This window comes from Schistocerca cancellata, chromosome 3 (genome assembly GCF_023864275.1).
Source record: "Schistocerca cancellata isolate TAMUIC-IGC-003103 chromosome 3, iqSchCanc2.1, whole genome shotgun sequence".
NCBI lineage: Eukaryota > Metazoa > Arthropoda > Insecta > Orthoptera > Acrididae > Schistocerca > Schistocerca cancellata.
This window is the reverse complement of record NC_064628.1, coordinates 356957430-356979249: the sequence shown is the minus strand read 5'-3', so window position 1 is coordinate 356979249 and position 21820 is coordinate 356957430. Positions and strand designations below refer to the sequence as shown.

At 39.5% G+C, this 21820-nt stretch overlaps 1 protein-coding gene across 1 annotated transcript in view; it reads left to right on the top strand.

Moving 5' to 3' along the window:
* LOC126176305 (beta-1-syntrophin-like) overlaps positions 1–17543 on the top strand; it is a gene marked incomplete at its 5' end in the record, with an annotated part of 316135 nt that extends 298592 nt beyond the window's left edge. Inside the window, one exon of the mRNA XM_049923456.1 lies at positions 15746–17543. Within this exon, the coding sequence (XP_049779413.1) occupies positions 15746–15838 (93 nt within the window). The remainder of the gene's footprint in view (positions 1–15745) is intronic.
* Positions 17544–21820: the final 4277 nt, after the last annotated feature.

Here is a 21820-nt window from a genome sequence, read left to right as displayed (position 1 = left end):
AAGAATGTGGCCAGTGTTCCATATGTGATCTCCTTAGTAGATGAGTTACACTTTCTTAAAATTCTCCAAATAAACTGAAGTTGACTATTTGCCTTCCCTACTACCATCCTCACCTGCTTGTTTCATTACATATTGCTGTGCAGTATTCTGCGTAGATATGTAATGAAAGTTACTGTGTAAAGTAACATACGACTAACGCTGAATTCAAAAATTGCCGAATATTTCTTCATGTTAAGTTATCCTGTGTCCTTCTACAGTCACTCATTGATGATATTTTCCCATATACTACAGTGTCATCAGCAAACAGCTGCATATTGCTGCTTCCCCTAGCTGTCAGATCATTTATGTATATAGAGAAGAAGAACAGTTCTATCACACTTGCCTGGGGCACTCCTGTTGATACCCTTGCCTCTTCTGAACACTTACATCAACAGCGACATTTTGAGGTACATTACTTAAGAGGTCTTTGAACCACTCATGTATCTGGGAAACTATTCTGCATGCTCAGACCTTTATTAACAGGCTGCAGTGTGGCACCATGTCAAATGCGTTCCAGAAATCTAGGAATATGTAATCTGCCTGTTGCCCCTCATCCACAATTTGCAGGATATCATATGAGAAAAGGACAAGATGAGTCTGCATGAGTGATGCTTTTTAAATATCTGATGCTTTGTGGACAGAAGGTTTTCTGTCTCAAACCAATTTATTATTTTTACACTGAGAATATGATGAACAGTCTGCAGATTATTATATTCACACTGAGAATATGATGAACAATCTGCAGCATTCTAATGTTAAGGTTATGGGTGTGTCATTTTGTGGGTCCTTTCTTTCTACCCTTTGTGTAAATACAGAGTTACTTCAATTTTTGACAGTCACTTGGGACTTTGTGCTCCACAAGAGATTCACAACAAATGAATGCAAGCTAATTAATGGGTCAGCGTTGTGAAAACAAACTGGAATTCCATCCAGACCTGTCAGGGATACCGACTTTTATGTCTTCTGTATGGGAACCGGTGCAGTGATCAAATGATGGTATGTCTGTATGATCTTCCAACATGAGCCAGACAATTGAAACTCCAGGTAGGAATATCAACAATGTAGGAAAAGATAGATTGCTACTTACCATAAAGAAGACACATCAAGATGCAGACATGCATGATTAAAAGACACTCATATATAGCCTGTGACCACAGCCTTTGTCAGTAAATGGCATGCATACTAGCCCGAGACCCCGCCAAACAGGTCGAGTGACTGGACAGAAGCTTTTGATCCACTTAGTGATTTTAAGTAGGACCAGAATTTTCTTGAGTTCTAGGCAAGATCCTTCACTAAAGTGTGATGCTGAAAGTTGTTGTATGCTTCGTGCAATGATCTTTTTATGGGTGCATGAATTTCTATTGACTTTTGCCTGTTGACATTTCCACATTCTTTTTTGACCCAAGAGTTCAAGTATCTCTGCTTCCTCACAGTTTTCTAATTCTGTAAGTAAACCATGGTGGGGCTTTTCCCTCCTTAATTTGCTTACTCAAAAAACACTTCTCAAGAGTGAAATTTATAATTACTTTGAACTTTGCCCATAATTTCTCTAAATCTGTCAGTTTGGAACTAAATGATATCCGTTCATTGTCTGAGTAAGACGCTAACACCTGCTTCTTGGTTCTTTTGAGAGCAAATACTCTCCTAGTCTTCTTGATGGATTTATTGACTGTAATATTCATTATCCCAATGATATCATGATCACTAATCCCTTTCTCTATACTGACACTGTCGATAAGGTAATGTCTGTTTGTAACACTTCCATTTGGTGTTGGCTGTCAAAATAGCCACTTCACATGGTTTTCAGGAAATGTGTTCAGAGCTGCTTCACAGGACTGTCTGTCTACACCACCTACAGAGAATCCATAGATATCCCATTCTATCATTGATAGGTTAAAGTTGCCTCCAAATATTATTGCATAATCAAGATATTTCTGTGCTTCTGGGTGTAGACCTTCTTTGAATGATTCTGAAAACATTACAGGTGAATTGGGTGCCCAGTAAAAACAGCTGGTTTTTAACTGGAGTTCTAGGCTGGTTACTCATGTATGGATAACTTCACAATTAGACTCAACTTTTACCTCAATAGAAAAAATATGTTTGTTGACTGCAATGAATACTCCCCTCCCTCCCCCCCCCCCCCATCCCCCACCCCCCTGTGGCATCTAACCTGTTTTCCCAATATATGTTCCATAACTCTTTAAATATTTCAGAGCTTCCTACTTCATGTTTCATCCAACTCTCAATTCTAGGAATAATCTGAGTGCAACAACTTTCCTAGAGGGCTATAAATTCAGGAATTCTGTTACAAATACTTTTAGCAATTTACTGTTGAAATTTTGACAGTTAAAGTGCCTTTATTTTGTTTCCAGTCTGATTTCGCTCTCTGCTTATAAAGTGGTGAGCATTCATAAAAGAACCTCAAACTACTGCTTGCCCAAAAAAAATCCTATGTGCATTCCACATGTGCTCTGCTACCTGAGTGTGTATTGCACCCCTGATGTATCAAGAGGAATGCTACAATTCTCCACCCCATAATACAGGTGCTGAAATCTGCTGTTAAGACCATCACAGAACTGTCAGAGCCTCTGGTTGAGATCCTCTTCTAAAGTCCAAACCAAAGTACCCCAATCAGTTTTGGGTATGATAGTGCAAATAACCACATGCAAGGCTGCCTCTACGTCTCTGATGACACTCCTCGGCAGCCATTCCAAGTGCACATTAGATTTCTTTCCAACCATGGATGCTGTTTTCCTAAGTGGCACCACAATGTGCCTAGCATTGGCACTCCTGATAACTTGTAAACCTCTCCCCCTCCCTGTCCCCTGTGTCTGCTTGGACACTGCTGAAGGAACAGCTCCTGTCTCCTCAGAGTGAACAGATGAAGCCAGATGGCCAGTCCCCTTACTGACTCACCCCCTTGAGCATCGCAAATGTGTTTCAACCCACCACTTGCCCTCCAGTGAGGGTTGATACCCTGTTTTGGGTACACTATAAAGTGCCTCATTGATAGTGCATTATACACTAATCTTCCTTCCTTTTTTGTCCTTTAAGTTACTAGTCTCCTTTTTACTCTGATCACCACTTCTGGCCTTTTTTGTTTTCAGCCTGCTACTGAACAGTGTTTTACATAAGCCATTTGGGATGAAACCGTGGAAATGTTACCTGTGAATGCCTTTGTACTGGTATCTGTAGTCACTGCACTTCTCTTTATATTTTGAAATATTTTTCTTTTTTTCCATCATTATTTCTTCAGTGTATAATTTGAATGGAAGTGGTGATTAGCTAGCACCTAACCTAACACCCTTCTCAACCTGAAATTGTCTTTACTGATTTTCCACTCTCATTACGCCATCTCAGTTTTTGTAGATATAGCACGTTACTCTAATGTCTCTGCAGTCTATCTCCATTTTACTCAGGTTTTTGGGAAATGTAAATCTCCTAATCTTGTCAAAGGTTTCCTCTAGGACCACAAATGCCCTGAATGTGTCCCCATATTTTTCTTTTATATTTTTTTATCAATAAGTGAGAAGTCACTTTTTCTGTTCATTTAGTACCTAATTCAGTAGTCATGTCTCAGCTATTAAGATGAAACGTAACTTTACAAATGGCCTCTTAGTTAGAGATTATAGAGGGAAGATCCTTCCTTCTCAGGTCCCTCAAGTTTATAAGATTGGACTTTCAGTATAAATTTATCAACTGAATGTAGAAGGCACAAGCAAAGCAGAGAGTGAATTTTTATACAAAATGCTGAAGGAACATCAAATTGATTTTATCTTACTCTTGGAAACCCAAGTAGAAGATGATGTACAACTTCACACCAGAGGAAGACTCTTGGGCTTTAAGCTAGTGACTGTAAACAATCACTCAAAATGTGGACTAGCAACCTGTGTAAGAAACAACATTAGTATAAAATCTTGCCATAAACTTCAAAGAATGATGTTTTTATGGCTCCATTTAGTGGGAAACTTGATAATACTCAGCCTGTAGAAATGATCCAGATGGAATTGGCCTTCTCCATCTCTGCCCTCACCATAACAGCCAAGTATCATTGTTGGAGACTTCAACAGCCACCATATATTCTGGGGATATCAAGAAAGTGATGAAAGTGGACAAAAACTTGTTGACTGCATGGAAACAGAAAACCTCAAAGTTATATACAATGTGAAAGAAAAGGAAACATTCTTTATTGGACGATAAAACAAGGGCTACACACCTGATGTATGCTTTGTCACACAGTGTCTCCAAATGTGCCCAGTGAGGTGTGCCACAGACTCCTCAGATTCCCCGATAGTCAGTATTTTCTAATAATTTTCTACACTGGATTGTTCATACCAATTGTCTTCTCCTATTCAAAGCCATGATGGAACTTGGAAAAAGTCAACTGGTCTGAAATTTCCAAAGAAACAGGTGCCAACATAAGATCAATAAAACCCACATTCAACAACAATAGATTCAGTGGAGTAGACCTAACTGCAGCCTACAAGACTGTATGGAATGACAGATTCTTGCTCAAATTCATCAGAGTCATTTTGTGTAGGTAACTAACCACTCTAACTGGCAACAAGCATAATGATAGGTACTTCCAGCTGTTCTCAGAGAGTTCACAAAATAAATCATGGTGTCACACTGTTCTGTTTTGGCCTCACTCTTTTTATATATATATATATATATATATATATATATATATATATATATATATATATATATATATATATATATATATAGTATGGATGGATATGTGTGTGTGTGCGAGTGTATACCTGTCCTTTTTTCCCCCTAAGGTAAGTCCTTCCGCTCCCGGGATTGGAATGACTCCTTACCCTCTCCCTTAAAACCCATATCCTTTTGTCTTTCCTTCTCCTTCCTTCTTTCCTGACGAGGCAACCGTTGGTTGCGAAAGCTAGATTTTGTGTGTATGTTTGTGTTTGTTTGTGTGTCTATCGACCTGCCAGCGCTTTTGTTTGGTAAGTCTCATCATCTTTCTTTTTATATATATATATAATTGTGTTGATCGGAATTTTGAGGTTTTGGAGGGAGTGGAGCTGGAAGTGGGAGATTGAGTAGATGGGAGAGACTGGGTTTGTGTGCAATGAGAGGTTGAGGTTTGCTGGAAAGGTTGTGAAGGGTGAGTGAGTTGCCTTTCCGGAGGTGGGAAACCAGGAGATTGGATAGTTTTTTGAGGTGAAGGGTGGCATGCTGTTCTAATTGGCGGTTGGCCTGTAGGAGGATGCTCTGAATAGCCGGTGCAGATGTGGGAGAGGAAAGATTGAGGACTTTTATTAAGGATAGGAGTTGACGGGTGTGTTCATTGGCTGAGTTGATGTGTAGGTGAAGGATTAGGTGGGTGAGGGCAATGGATTGTTCAGTTTGGAACTGGTATAGGGACTGATGGAAAGAAGGGTTGCAGCCAGTGATGGGAACTTTAAGTGTGAGGCCTTTGGGGGTTATGCCAAATGTCAGACAAGCCTGAGAAAATAAAATATGTGAGCGTAATCTGGCTAGGGTGAAGGCATGTTTGCGGAGGGAATGTAAATAAAACTTAATGGGGTCGTTGTGGTTGTGACATGGTATTAGAAGGTGGAAAGTTTAACATGAGGTTGAAATGAAAAAGAAAGATAGAAATATATGGGGAGAGATAAAGGTGAACTAGAAAGCAATTGGAGATCTGGTATGAAAAAAGGCGAAAAAGTGTTGGTTAAGTTGATCTTGTGGTGAACTTGGGTTGGTAGACAGCGATGTGCAAAAAGGTTAGGTGGTTGTGTTGCCGCTAAATCACGTTAAGGGACGGAGAAATTCGGAAAAATTTCGAAAAAAACGTATTAAAAGGACTGGTGTTGTGGTGAAAGATTACGAAAATGGGGCTAACAATTGTAGAAAAAATGACGTGATGTGCGAAAAACGGAAGTGGAAATAAAGTTAAAGTTATTAGAACTAGAAGAAATGGTTGTTAAATACGTGAAAGCAGCTGCTATTGAACTAGAAACGGTGGATTTTGTAGCAGCGGTAGTGTTGAAAGCGGAAAATAAAATCTTTTGGTTATGGTTGGGAAGTGGGTTACGTATTGTTGAGCATATATATGGTGGGATAAAATTGTATAGTAGATTACAGTAAAAGGGGGAGGTGAATACAAAGTGAAACTACTGGTAAAAACAGAAAGAGAAAATAAAGAGAAAAAAGAGAAATAAGACGACAGGAAAGGTTTCGAAATGCAAAGGCGACAATAACAAACGTAAATGTTGGGTTCAAATTAATGATATGGTTATAATAGAAGGAAACATTCCACGAAGGAAAAATACATCTAAAAACAAAGATGATGTGACTTACCAAATGAAAGTGCTGGCAGGTCGACAGACACACAAACGAACACAAACATACACACAAAATTCAAGCTTTCGCAACAAACTGTTGCCTCATCAGGAAAGAGGGAAGGAGAGGGAAAGACGAAAGGATGTGGGTTTTAAGGGAGAGGGTAAGGAGTCATTCCAGCAAACGAATCTGCTCCAGTCCGGAATCCCTGAAGCATTACACCAACCACCTGACAACAGCTTTCGCATCCCGCAACTACCCTCCCGACCTGGTACAGAAGCAAATAACCAGAGCCACTTCCTCATCCTCTCAAACCCAGAACCTCCCACAGAAGAACCACAAAAGTGCCCCACTTGTGACAGGATACTTTCCGGGACTGGATCAGATTCTGAATGTGGCTCTCCAGCAGGGATACGACTTCCTCAAATCCTGCCCTGAAATGAGATCCATCCTTCATGAAATCCTCCCCACTCCACCAAGAGTGTCTTTCCGCCGTCCACCTAACCTTCATAACCTCTTAGTTCATCCCTATGAAATCCCCAAACCACCTTCCCTACCCTCTGGCTCCTACCCTTGTAACCGCCCCCGGTGTAAAACCTGTCCCATGCACCCTCCCACCACCACCTACTCCAGTCCTGTAACCCAGAAGGTGTACACAATCAAAGGCAGAGCCACGTGTGAAAGCACCCACGTGATCTACCAACTGACCTGCCTACACTGTGATGCATTCTATGTGGGAATGACCAGCAACAAACTGTCCATTCGCATGAATGGACACAGGCAGACAGTGTTTGTTGGTAATGAGGATCACCCTGTGGCTAAACATGCCTTGGTGCACGACCAGCACATCTTGGCGCAGTGTTACACCGTCCGGGTTATCTGGATACTTCCTACTAACACCAACCTATCCGAACTCCGGAGATGGGAACTTGCTCTTCAGTATATCCTCACTTCCCGTTATCCACCAGGCCTCAATCTCCGCTAATTTCAAGTTGCCGCCACTCATACCTCACCTGTCATTCAACAACATCTTTGCCTCTGCACTTCTGCCTTGACTGACATCTCTGCCCAAACTCTTTGTCTTTAAATATGTCTGCTTGTGTCTGTATATGTGTGGATGGATATGTGTGTGTGTGCGCGAGTGTGTACCCGTCCTTTTTTCCCCCTAAGGTAAGTCTTTCCGCTCCCGGGACTGGAATGACTCCTTAAAACCCACATCCTTTCGTCTTTCCCTCTCCTTCCCTCTTTCCTGATGAGGCAACAGTTTGTTGCGAAAGCTTGAGTTTTGTGTGTATGTTTGTGTTCGTTTGTGTGTCTGTCGACCTGCCAGCACTTTCATTTGGTAAGTCACATCATCTTTGTTTTTAGATATATTTTTCCTTCGTGGAATGGGGTGTGTGCGCGAGTGTATACCTGTCCTTTTTTCCCCCTAAGGTAAGTCTTTCCGCTCCCGGGATTGGAATGACTCCTTACCCTCTCCCTTAAAACCCATATCCTTTTGTCTTCCCTTCTCCTTCCCTCTTTCCTGACGAGGCAACCGTTGGTTGCGAAAGCTAGATTTTTGTGTGTACGTTTGTGTTTGTTTGTGTGTCTATCGACCTGCCAGCGCTTTTGTTTGGTAAGTCTCATCATCTTTCTTTTTAATTATATATATATATATATATATATATATATATATATGTATATATATATATATAAACCTTTCAGAAAATAGTCCAGGAAATTTATTATGCTGATGATATTGCTTTGATCGCTCATGATCAAGGCTTTAGGAAAATTGAATCAATATTATCTTAAGACCTGAAGCTGTTGGATGGATACATCAAACATAATTTCTTCTAACCAAATCCTCAAAGACTGTTGTATTAACTTTCCACCTATGGAATAAACAAGCATCACTCCAAAATACCTAGGTGTGACCCTAGTCAGGTCACTGACATACAGAATCCATTTCTAGAATGTGGCAGCTAATAAAGACTAAGAATATTATGCTCCAGAAGTTAACAGGAACCATCCAGGGTGTCATTTCAGCAGTCCTCTCTTTCATACTCGGGACAGAATACTGTTGTTCCAAATGGGTATACGGTGCTGAGCTAAACTAATTGACATACAGCTTAGTCGAGCAGCATGCCACATCACACGGTGTATTTGTCCCACAAACATACATTGGCTACTAGTTTTTAATAGATCACATCATTGGAGAACAATATTATGAAAAGGAAATTTGCTACTCACCATATAGCGGAGATGCTGAGACACAGATAGGCACAAACCAAAAGACTGTCACACTGTCACAAATAAAGCTTTTGCCAGTAAGGCCTTCATCAAAAATACACAGTCACACACACACACACACACACACACACACGCACAACACACGTGACAGTCCTTTTGTTGTACCTGTCTGTGATTCAGCATCTTTGCCATACTGTGAGTAGCAACTTTCCTTTTCATAATATTGTTACATTCCATCCTGGATTTTTCATTGGAGAACATTTGGACAGAAATAAAAAACAACACAGAATTATCAGTTCATTCAGAATTTTCATTATCAGAACCCCAGTGAATGATGTTTAGAAAACTGTAGTAGCACACAGCAGTCAGTCTGCAGAACAGTTATTTCAACATGCAAGATGCCTGGAACAGTCAATGGGAGAAGCAAACTTCCTGGATGCCTCACCAATTAAAACTGCATGGAAGTGACCACCACAGTGGCACTGGTGCACACAGTGTTGAATGAGAACTGATGGAGACAGATATAAACTATTTACTCCACCAAAGATGATGGAAGTCCTCTCAATGTGACTGTGGTGAAGAGCAGCAGATTTTACATCATACAACATTTGAATGTTCTCTCGGAGCATTCAGAGGGAGAGGGGAAGACCATCACAATATGCCTAAAGAAGCTTGTGACTGGATTTAAAGCCTGGAGTAAGGGCTAGGAACCCATTATGAACTTGAAAGTGTGTGTATCTGTGTAGAAATGTATATATTAGTCATAAATAGTTGTCTAGTATTTTCTTCTATCATCATATAGCAAATAAAATAAAAAAAAATATATATATATATTCATATACTTCTGATGAAAATTATTGAGAAGTGTCATGATACTTATTGCTGTCTGAATCCGAAATTTCATGGTATTTATAGTGCTTCACAAGTTGTAACTATCAGATGGAATAACTTTAACAGTGGACACTCCAGGTTGGAATATCAACAATATGAGGAAAAGATAGATCGCTACTTGTAACTTGGATGCACTACACAACCACGAATGTTAGTACAACTTTATTAGACCGTCACATCTATGCCAATCACCATAACATACACTGAACATATTAAGATAAGGCAAATTATGCAAGCAGTAATAACATGATAACTGAGTGTGAGCATAGCGCAGCAGGGTTTAAATAGGCACTCACCCATGGTAGGCTCTCTTGGAAGTTCACAGTATTGCTCTTTCATGGTATGCTCTCACAGATGACAACACACTGCTAATGTATGGCTTTTAAGTGTGGGCACATTACTTCATTTCTTTTCCCTTGGCAAACTGCTCAGATTCTTGAGATATCCATGCCATCTTCCTCCATGAGGTTCTGACTGAGATCGTGTGCTGATACTGGAGGGGGGGGGGGGGGGGGACAAATATCAGAATATTTATGAGCTAACGTCACCCCCAGCCCACGCTGGGAGGCATCTGTTGCTGACACTAATTGTTGACCCAGTTGGTACGTTACGCAGATTGAAACGTAGACATCAGTTTGTAAAATGCCATTTCACATGCCTGCAACCAGTGGAAAGACATCCCCTTATGCAGCAAAGCATGTAACGCTTGTGCAACAGATGCCGCCTCCAACAAAAACTGATAATAATAAGCAATCTTACCTAAAAAAATTGTGGAGTTCCTTGACCGGCATAGGATGCAGAAGAGCCACAACAGCAGAGACATTCTGACAAAGGAGTTTGATACCAGCACTAGAGTCCTCAAACTCAAGATAAACAATAGAAGGCTGAAAGAAGCAGCACTTTTCCAAACTGCATTTTAACACAGGAGCCTGTAATGCCGAAAAGAGGGGATGTAAGTTTGTTGAGATGTTCAGCAGTGAAGGAGCTGGAGACCACAATATCATCAAGATAGTTGGCACAGCCAGGCAAAGACCTTGTGAGTTGTTCAAGAAACCACTGAAAAATTGCCGGGGCACTGGCCATGCCAGATTTTAATCGCAAGTATTGATAAAAATACTGACTACCAATCAGCCAAGCAAAAAGTTCTTCAGGATGCGGCATGGGATACATGTCAATGATAGACTGAGCATTGACAGAAACTTTTAAATTTCTGCAAAGGCGTAATCATCCCGACTGCTTCTTGACAGTGATTAAAGGGAGTAGCCCATTCGCTGGATGCGATTAGTTGGATGACTTCAGAGGTCATGAGGCAGTCAAGCTCTGCCTTGACTTGGTCACAGAGCACCATTGGCAGTGGATGAGACCAAAAGAAATGGGGTCTGGCCAACAGTTTCATGGTGATGTTGAATTTGAAATTATTGGCACAGCCCAACCTGCAGAAAACAGGGAGGAAAATTCAGAACATAGAATCAAGTTGTATATGAGACACTTGATCAGAGATGACATTAACTTCACCGGAAATAGTAAAAAAAAAAAAAAAAAAAAAAAAAAAAAAAAAAAAAAAAAAAAAAAAAAAAAAAAAGGTGTACCGAGCGAGGTCGCGCAGTGGTTAACACACTGGACTTGCATTCGGGAGCACGACGGTTCAATCCCATGTCCGTCCATCCTGATTTAGGTTTTCCATGATTTCCCTAAATCGCTCCAGGGAAATGCTGGGATGGTTCCTTTGAAAGGGCACGGCTGATTTCCTTCCCTATCCTTCCCTAATCCGATGAGACCGATGACCTCATGACCTCGCTGTTTGGTCTCTTCCCCCCCCCCCCCCCCCGCCCCCCGCCCCCCCCCCCCCCCCCAAACAACCCAACCCCAAAAATGTTAAGGGCATCCAGACCAAACAGATTTTCGGTGCATACATTTTCAGCATCAGAAAATTCAGCAGACCGGCCATGGATTCATATGTGGCTGGGACCGAGAAACTACCTAATATTTCAATGCTTTGTTTATTGTAAGTAACTGCTGTACGTGACATTGGCACTAAAGAGGGGGAGCCCAAGTCCATGCACGTCTGCAAGTTGAGTAAAGACGTGGCAGCACCATTGTTGACTTGCACGTGCAGAACCTTTTGATAAACCTTGACAACAATAAAAAGCTTACTGGATGCAGTGGAGATTGCTGATAAACAATTGACATCCATGTCAGTGTCTACAATAGGCTGTTGGAATTTTGCATTATAAACAGTAGCAATGTGGCCCATTTTGTTGCACTGGCATCCAACGGTCCACTGCTTAGGACAGTTCGGCATCTCATAAGTGACAAAACTTGACAGAAAAGAGGGAAGCATGGAGTGCTTACATTGTTGTTCATTACCGGGCTTGCTGTACTGCTGCAACCATGGCTGCTGCAGTGAGATGGGCTGGCTGCCCTGATGTTTTTCTCATACACAGACCACTGTCACCATATCATCCCCCTATGAACCGTCTAAAATGGTGGGGAAAAGCTGGTTGAACTCCAGCAACCTCACACAATGATTCAATTTGGGTACCCACAGCCCTCAAAACCTCAAACAATTGTGCAGTAGTCAGAATGATGGAGAGGGAGCAGTTTCCACATTGGAGGGCCTGCTCACAAACCTCATGATCAGGGTCCAACCAAATGTTTGCATCATGAACCATTTGTTTGACATACAACTCCTTATGTAGACCAGTGACTAAGTGACAATGATGACTTAAACTGTGAAGCTTAGCTTCCCAAGTCTTATAGGAATGTTACGGTTTCTTGCGATACTGATAGAACTCAATTTGAGTGGAAATGACCTGCATCTGTAGTATTTTGAAAGAAGGTCACACATGTTATCAAAAGAGAGTGAAGACAGACCCTGTAGATGGGGCCAGTTGGCAAAGGAGTTGATACATCTGAGGTGAGTATCAAGACAAAAAAAAAAACCATCACATAGGGTAATATCAGTCAATCCACGTGCATGAAAATGTTGCCGCAGCCATTTTTGTAGGATTCCCATTCTTTGACATGCTCATTGTAAACTGGAAACAACAGGGGATGAATGATTGGAGTAGTGACAAGTAAAATGGGAGGTGCAAGGGGCACTGTGGCAGGTGACGTAGATTGACACCGATCCAAACTGGCCAAAACAGAGGCAAGCATTTTCAATCCCTGGATCTGATTCTATTGCACTGTGATGAATGCCTCCTGTTGTTGACTGAGATGAGATGTTGGAACACTGCAATAAGAACCCCTTGCTGATCAATCAGCCGGTGTAAAAACTCATCAGCAGCACCATCAGACATTGTAGATACAACAGAGGACCAAGCAGAGACTGAAAACTGTGCAGAGAACAATGCCAGGCTCGTTGTCACTTGTGTTGCAACTTGGACACACTATACAAAATGTTAGTAAAATTTCATTAGACTGTGGCATGTATGCCGATCACCTTACCGTACACTCAACACAGTAAGATAAGGCAAATGTCTGCGAGCAGTAATAACATGATAACCGAGTGCAAGAATAGAGTGGCTTGGTTTAAATAGGCACTCACCCATGGCGGGCTCTATTGGAAGTTCACAGTATTGCTCTTTCACAGAACACTGTCACAGATCACAACACACTGCTAATGCACGAGCCTTTAAAGAGTGTGCACATTATTTCACTCCTCACAATAGAGATGACATGTTGAGCTGTAGACAGGCACAATGAAAAGACTTACACATCAGCTTTCAGTCAAAGGCTTCTTTAGAAAAGGAAAAATACACACACATTCACATTCATTCACACAAGCAAACATGCCTCATGCACACATGACTGCCATCTCTGGCACCTTGGACCGGAATGCAACTGTCATGTAAAATGGAAGCAGCGATCTGGAGGGGCCGGGGAAGGGATAGCAGGGTACAGGTGGGTGTAGAGAAGGGTTCTGTTCTATGAAGAGCACGTGGGGACAAGACTGCCTACATGCACAACATCGGGAGACTGTGGGGCAAGGAGGTAGGAAGGGAAGGGGGATAGGGGTGAGGCAGAAATGGGAAGAAAGAGGAGAGGAGAGGAGCAGGGGAAGGGGAAAGATTGTCGGGTGTATTGCCAGAGGACGGCAACTGAAGAGTGTGAGGGGTCAAGAATAGGGAACAGGTGATAGGACAGAGGGGGTGGAAACTGCTGGGTGTAAGGTGAGGGGACAGTAGGTTACCATAGGTTGAGGCAGAGCAGAGAATTTGTTGTAAGGATAAACTCCCATCTTTGCATTCCCTCATTGTGTGCTGCTCGCAGCCAATGCACCCACCCATCTTTCCTCTTCCACTCCTCTCCTTTTTTGCCCACCATTTCTTCCTGCCTCAATGCCCCATAGCCTCCCAACGCTGTGACTGTTGGCTGTCTGGTCCCTGCATGCTTTGCTGGACAATGCTCTTCTCTCCTTTCACGTGCTCATGCTATCCTTTCCCCTTCCTCACCTCCTCCAGATTGATGCAGTCATCGTATGTGACAGTTGAATTATGGTCCAAGATGGCAATCATGAGTGCATGAGGTGTGCTTGCTGTGTGAATGAATGTGCATGTGTTTCCTTTTCTGAAGAAGCTGTGGCTGAAAGCTAATGTGTAAGTGTCTTTTCATTGTGCCTGTCTGTAAGTCAATGTGTCATCTTTACAGTGAGTCGTAATCTTATCTTTTCCTCATATTGTAGATGGAACAAGTTTCTTAATTCCTGTACCTTCCATTGATTTTAGTAATTCTGTAGGAGTCTCACTGTCTCATTCAGTTGGGTTTGAGCACAATACTGTTACTAAATCATGTGTTCATTATTTAATAATCTATTTCTTTCATATCAAATTCTTGTTCTTCTCCTTCTTGTTCTGGTACACAACCACACCGCTCTTCTCCATTGTAATGAGAACTTGTAATGGGAGCATGTAAATTTGCGCAGAGGTAGTAAGGCTCATTTAAATTTGGGGAAGATTTTGATCACTATATTTCTTATAGAAGCACAATGTGCTGCCAATTATTGTACTCATAATTATGCCAATTGCTGTTCCACTGTTACTAATGTTATTGTTACTAACTTAAAGTTGTTTAATTGGAAGTATTTGTTCACTTTTTTTTCTTCAGTTAACCAAATGATTCAAACTTCCAACTTCAAAACTCCAAATGGTAGAACTTTCGCATCCTTCATTTTACGTGTGATAAGTCACTCCTACAAAATCTCCACTTGGGGTATCAGATGACTCACTAGTTGCCTCTGGAAATTTTGCAGTACGAATGACCACTATTACATTGTTTTAGACATCTGCATGTCTTATAGATACCTTTTTGTGTTTGATCCAGAGGTTTCTTTCCTAATAATTTATTAACAGAATTCACCTTTTTATGACCATCACGAGATTGTGTCATTACTACATTTGTAAACTGAGACACATCTGTAAGTATTAGTTGTTAATTACTTCATACTTGTAGCATTCAGAGCAAACTGCAAAACTGGCCATAAACATAAATATTGATTGCTTACAGGGTTATCAAATAATTACAAAAGTTTACTTCTCCTATGTGAATATTTCTACAGGAACATTGTCCGATATTATAAAGCAGTGCTTTCTGTTGTCTTATTGTATTAGAATATCAGTTACTTAAACATGGAAAGAAAGCCACAGAAAAAATGAGTGGGATTTCTGAGGTGGCATTACAGTAGCTTCACTGGAATTAAAAGGAGAAGTTGCCACATTCATAAAATTTGCTTGGAGCAATATATGGAAGCATGTGTGACAGAACTAGAATTTCGTAATAAATCCCTTACAATAGTTGAGCATATAGTGAGCCCCAGCAGGTAATTTTAATCTATTCATGAACAACCTTGATGCTTTATTGTCCTACCTAACAATAAAAAATAAAGAATAAGTATTTGTTAGTGATTTTATGTAAGTATTTGGATTCTATTAGAACTCTTCTGGTAAGAATTTATTTCAGTCAGTAATATTATCATTCAACTTAATTCCTACTGTACACTTCCTAATCGGGGTAAGTAATTGCTCAAAAATAGTCATTAATTACTTGTACTTTTACCATCTTTCCATTCTCTTTGGCTCCTAGGTTACGCATCTCTTCACTCACCTCCTTATCAGGCTACAATAATTCCTATCCCATTCCCTAATCAAGCTACAGCAGTAAATGGGGGGATTAAGGGAGAGAGAGAGAGAGAGAGAGAGAGAGAGAGAGAGAGCACATGCAGTCCATGATTTTCCAATATTTTATTCATTCTCTCTTTCTGCTTTTCCAGGAACTGGATTTGGAGTGCTGTCCTAAGCCTTTTGTGTTCATTCTCCACAATTTCCTCTCAGCCAAGATTCATCGCCTGGGACTGTATGCATAGACATATAGCTTACCAGACAATTTTGAGCCTGCCACTGATTGTTGTTTGCTTTCTGTATCTGCCAGATATACCAAAGTCCGGTATACTGCTAGTGTTACCTCAGAACCATCTTTGTGCTACATGGAAATTTTTATATAAAAATATATATATATACATGTATACATGTTATCTTTGTGGGATTTTTGTGCCTTTGCCATCATTTTATACGTTACAAAATGTTTTGTACTTTTTCAAGAACAATGATGATGTGGTAATATTGCTTATGATGTTACTTTGACATTTTGTAAAGTGTATTAGTGAACTGGCAAAAACATGTATGCCATTGATGATCGCACAATCTCACTACATTGTAAATACTGTACTTCACAGTTATTGTTCCTGCAGTCCGATTAGTGCAGTCCTGTATGAGGCATAGGAAATAGTGACAAGAAGAGTGTAATTAAGGGGCTTATGAACAGTTGTTTGGACATAAAAAGAGAGTATATTGCTGTAATTTATTTTTTTGTGTAGTTGAACAAAGGAGACACCTCACTGCTTGTCATGAGTACTGTGCATTAATTATTTCACTTTTACCACAGATATTGTGTACTTCACATTTTTCTTTCAATTTTTTTATAAGTTTTATGGTGATGTTATCTACTCTTGCCAGTTGTTCCATTTGTCAAGAACTCATTTTAGCCTTCAGTCTGCTCTATAATTTCTTCTTAGTATTTTTCATCTTTTAAATGGATCAGATGTACTATGTACTGCTCACTTCTTTGTCAAGTAACCTTAAATTTATATCTTGGCAGATTTAGTGTCTGTTGAGAGTGTATTGTATAACAGCTGTTAAGATGAATTGCATTAATTTTGCAAGTAAGGCTGATAGTGTAAGGACAGGTAATCTGCAGTTATTGTGGTTGGAGAAAGTTGCATCTGCTGTGTCCATGCAATTTGAGAGACATATCAAGTAGACATTTAGTCCATACTGACATTTATGTATAAATCTTTTTAAAGCTGTTCTTATGCAAGTTGTGTTTAAACTTGAATGTGGTGTATTAGGTTAAGCATACAGAAACAATTTTTCACCTTCCTGCACAAATATTTATTGTATTATTTGATGTAGAGTAATGTGCATTTATTTTTTGATATGAATGTTAAAAGTTTTATTCTACTTTAACCAAGACTTTTAATTCACAATGTTTTTCATTTATTAAATTATGTATTAAAATGATGTAAGTTAATATTATTCAATAAAACAGCTGGGTGTGTAAGGCTGTTCGCCAAACTACTCTGTGTGTGTGTGTGTGTGTGTGTGTGTGTGTGTGTGTGTGTGTGAGTGAGAGAGAGAGAGAGAGAGAGAGAGAGAGAGAGAGAGAGAGAGAGAGATTTTATCAATATTAAGGCTTTCTCTCCAATTCAATTGTTATAATATAAAGTTACCAGCTCAACTGATCGGTATGTAAATAAGGATGATTTGATTCTATGACTGTCATGCAATATGTGACTAGTGCTTGCTTTGATAGATAATTTTATTTTCAGAACATAGTTGATTGAATGTAATGTGGGACTGTCTTCTGTCCCTAAGTGGAAGTTGTTATCTCTGATTAATAAATATTGATTTCAATAAAAGTAGTTGTTCATATATTCCAAATCAATGTTAGTGCCTTTATTAGGGCAGTTTCCATTCTTGTGCCTGCACCAATCAAAACAAGAACTGCACTTTTGTACAGTATGTTTGTATTTGCCCGGAAATAACAATTACATAAATTTTCAGAAGCTGCAGATTTTTAGTGATTGATAGCATTCCTTGCCACTTCAAACATATTGGATACATTTACACCTGTCATTAACAAATACATAATTCTGATATTAGAAACAGGCTGAATCAAAGCTAAAATGGACTCACCAATGTAAGCGATTAAAACTGTGGAATATTCCAGGAGGTTTGAGATTGCAGCCAGATGATGTCAACACCTGGCCATGATATTCTGACTGACAACCAATCAGCTGTCTTTTGATGAGCTTTACACTGGAGATTGTCGGTGCATGTCACTGACTTTAAACCTAAAACTGCATGGGGGCACATGCACATAGGTTACTGTTACATGATCACCCATACTGTGTCGAGTATAGCATAACGCCATCTGCATGGTTATCGGTAATATTATGTTCACATCCTCTGCTGGATTGTGGGCCCTTGGGGCTAAAATTCAGTGGTCAAAATAATAAAATTAATTATTGCTATAGATGTCATTAGGCATAAAATTCTGTCTTTCTGAATATATTGAAGAAATCATCAGGTCCAATGCCTTATCAAGTTGAAAGTTGTCATCATGAATAAAAAAATCTTCTGTTAGAAGTATTTCCACAGATTCCTTAATAACCAAATCCCAGAATTTTTTATGGCCAAGATTTCCATTTCAGAATAATTCTTAGAATGTCCTGCAGAGATAAAATGCTTGGCTATGGTTGACTTACTGGGCTGTGAAAGGCAAGTGTGGCCATCATGTTCCAAACACCTTTCATGTATCATGCATTTGATCTGACCATTGTAGCCTCTGTGACATTGGGATGTTATTCTGCAGACGCCACTCTTCTGCAAACTAAGATCATTTTTTACCAAGGTAAGAAGGGCCCTTGTCTTTGTAAGTCACCAGAATAATATTTCTTTAGGATTGTGTTTAACTTGAACACCATGTTGCCCATATATGGCAGGAACATTCTGGAACTGAACTGCTACTTCTCCTCTTGATCTATTAAGTGGTCATGTTTATTCCTTGTTAGAACTACACATATATAATGTGGAAAATATCCATTATGAAACTTCCTGGCAGATAAAAACTGTGTGCCGGACAGAGACACGAGTTTGGGACCTTTGCCTTTCACGTGCACTTGCCTGCAGAAGGCAAAGGTCCCGAGTTCAAGTCTTGGTCTGGCACACAGTTTTTAATCTGCCAAAAAGTTTCATATCAGTACACATTCTGCTGTGGAGTGAAAATCTCCTTCTCGAATATCCATTATGGTACCTTTGAACACAGGTTGTAGGTATTCCAGATTCTTTGCAAGGCTGTCTCTGTCAGACACATCATGTCCCAACATTTAACTGATGTCCATTGTTTGTGAAGGATAGTGGCAGCTGGGCACTGCAAATACAGATCCATATGTGTGGATGGTAAATAAAATACCCTAATGACACATCCACTTTTTGAATGACTAAGATGTTTAGAAATCTTAGACAATCACCGCCTTTCATTTCCACATTAAATTCTCTTCATCGTGGGGCCACACCACAAAAATTTCATCTGTGTATTGCCAGGAGATATTTGGTTTATGTTTTTAAAGAAACAAAGGGTGTGCGTGCAGTATTACTGTCATGCATGTTTCTTTGTCCCTTAGATGGGGTAATATTTGATAGAGGGCACTACGCTTGATAGGGGTGGTAGTGCAGTGGTATGTTGCATGCATGTACCTTCTCATGAATTTTAAATATAAAGGCAGTAATGCGCAGTTCCAACCTCCTGTATAAAATCCATCTGGATGTGGCTGAATGACTGACAGCCAAAATACCATGGTAAAACATCCATAGCCTCTGACTGTAATTTCAAAACCTTAGGAAATACTAATTACAGCAACTATACCGTAATATTACACGCAACTGAGGAAGACAGGACTACAAAAGTTGAAGATGAGTACAAGATGTTATTATGTAATTCAGCTGAATAATTTTAAGGTATTATTGAAAAATGTGTGTGCTCGCTGTGTGCCAAACTTGGGAAGGAGAGAGCCTTCTCGGTGTGTTTATCCAACACACAAATGCTTACAGCACTAAAAACATATCTACATTTTAATAGTATTACGCAGACACATTTCAACACACGCAAGGTTACCTGTTGAAGTAATCTTGGGTTGCACTGTCCAGATTATTGTGTTTCGATTGTTGAAATTTATAAATTAATTTCATTCGTTTATACTGCTTAAATGGAAACAAAGAAGCTTTAACTACCACAAAATTATATGTATATGTTAATCAGATTACTGTACATGAATGGAAGAACTCTTATGACTGACAAAGGTGTGACCCTCAAGATAAAATCGCGATATGCAGTATCTGGAAGGATGAAGCATATTATGAAACTTACGTTAAACGAAGAAATTCAAAGGACATTATCAAATAACAAAAATTTTTTGGGAAAAATACTTCGCACAAGTGGCAGTAAATGTTTATTTTAAACATAAATAAAAAATCAGCAAAAAAAGTATCGTATGAGGTTTACCTTATTGTCACCTCAGCATTTACTGAAAAAAAATTATCGATATCGATGTTGTGTGCTAACCAGTGGAAAGAGAGAGAGATAGAAATTCAATAATTTTAAATTAAAAATAATTATTTAAGTAAAAAACGTTTTAGCATAACACATTTTTAAAACGGACTAAAATGTATTAGACAGTTGCTCCAAGCCTCGTACGGATTCCTAATGCCACACAGGGTCCTGAAAATATGTGCTTGTCAATTTTTAATGGCTATGATATTATTTGTAAAATTTAAAGCGAAAATCCTGGGACACATATAATATGTAATTGATGCATGAATAGTTCTCCTAAGTCTCTAACAACTGTATTTCAGTTCAGATGATATGAACTGCTCTGTGGTTTTGGTCGGCCGCTGTGGCCGAGCGGTTCTAGGCGCTTCAGTTTGGAACCGCTATGGTCGCAGGTTCGAATCCTGCCTCGGGCATGGATGTGTGTGATGTTAGGTTTAAGCAGTTCTAAGTTCTAGGGGACTGATGACCTCAGATGTTAAGTCCCATAGTGCTCAGAGTCATTTGAACCATTTGATTTTTGCTCTGTGGTTTTTCTGAGAGTTATTTCTTACAATCCTTACTGTTAACTACTGCATGTCTGCCGTTTTCAGTTTTACAAGTTTTTCCATAGCTATTAAACAAGAAAAAATGTCCAAGACTATCGTTATGTCGTTAGGAATCTGTATTGGGCTGGGAGAGATTATTTACTACTTTTTAGCCAGTTTTAAAAACCAAAAGTTTCTTTATTTAAAAAGGTATTTTCTGCTTTTTATTCTTGCTTGTATGAATTTTTCAACTGGTTTCAAACGTTCTAAAGTCAATCAATATATTACTTCCTCCTATGTATACCTCGCGAGAAGATCGCCAATGTAAAAACGAGAGAGAATCGAGGTCACATAGAGGCTTAGCACCAATCGTTCTTACTTGCGAAACATTGGCGAGTGGAACAAGAAAACAGTGGAATAACAGTGGTGTAGCAAGTGCTCTTCGACACACACCAGAAAAGAAAACTAGTTAATATGGCATTGTCATCCATTTCTGAGCTAAGCTGAAAGTTTCAAATATTTATCTTATCGGAAAGTTAGTTCGAAACCAGTTGTAAAATTTGTACCGAACTGACAGACAGACAGAAAAACGAGTTCCTTGTGCAACACACCGGACTCGAAAGGATGTTAATATTGCAGTGTCATCCATTTCTGAGGTATGTTGAAAGTTTCAAGTGCCTAGCTTATCGGTAAGTTGGTTTAAAATTAATGGGAAAATTTGTACGTACCGAGCAAACAGGGATGAAACCAACCTAATAAAAATGTGTTAAAAACTGATTATTTATATGTACATATATTTACAGGCAGCAACAGATACTAAACTTTCAATACGAACCAGAAATTGACATTTAATACCACACATACAAAAAGTCCTATTTAAGTATGTAGATACATAAATTTTGGAAATACTTTATTTTTAGAAACATACATTTTATTCACATCTTCTTGAAGTAATATAGTTCATTTGACCATAAAAAAGTCATTGTTCATGAATAGCCGAAAAAGTTGAAAAAGCACGTAAATACAATAACTCAGACTGGAGACTGAATGAAAATATTCATATAACGGCTGCAACCGATGAGGTTTGTTTCAGTCGGTTGTCTCGCATTGAGCGTAACTTCTCAAACCCCACGAGTGAATGAAAACATTCATAT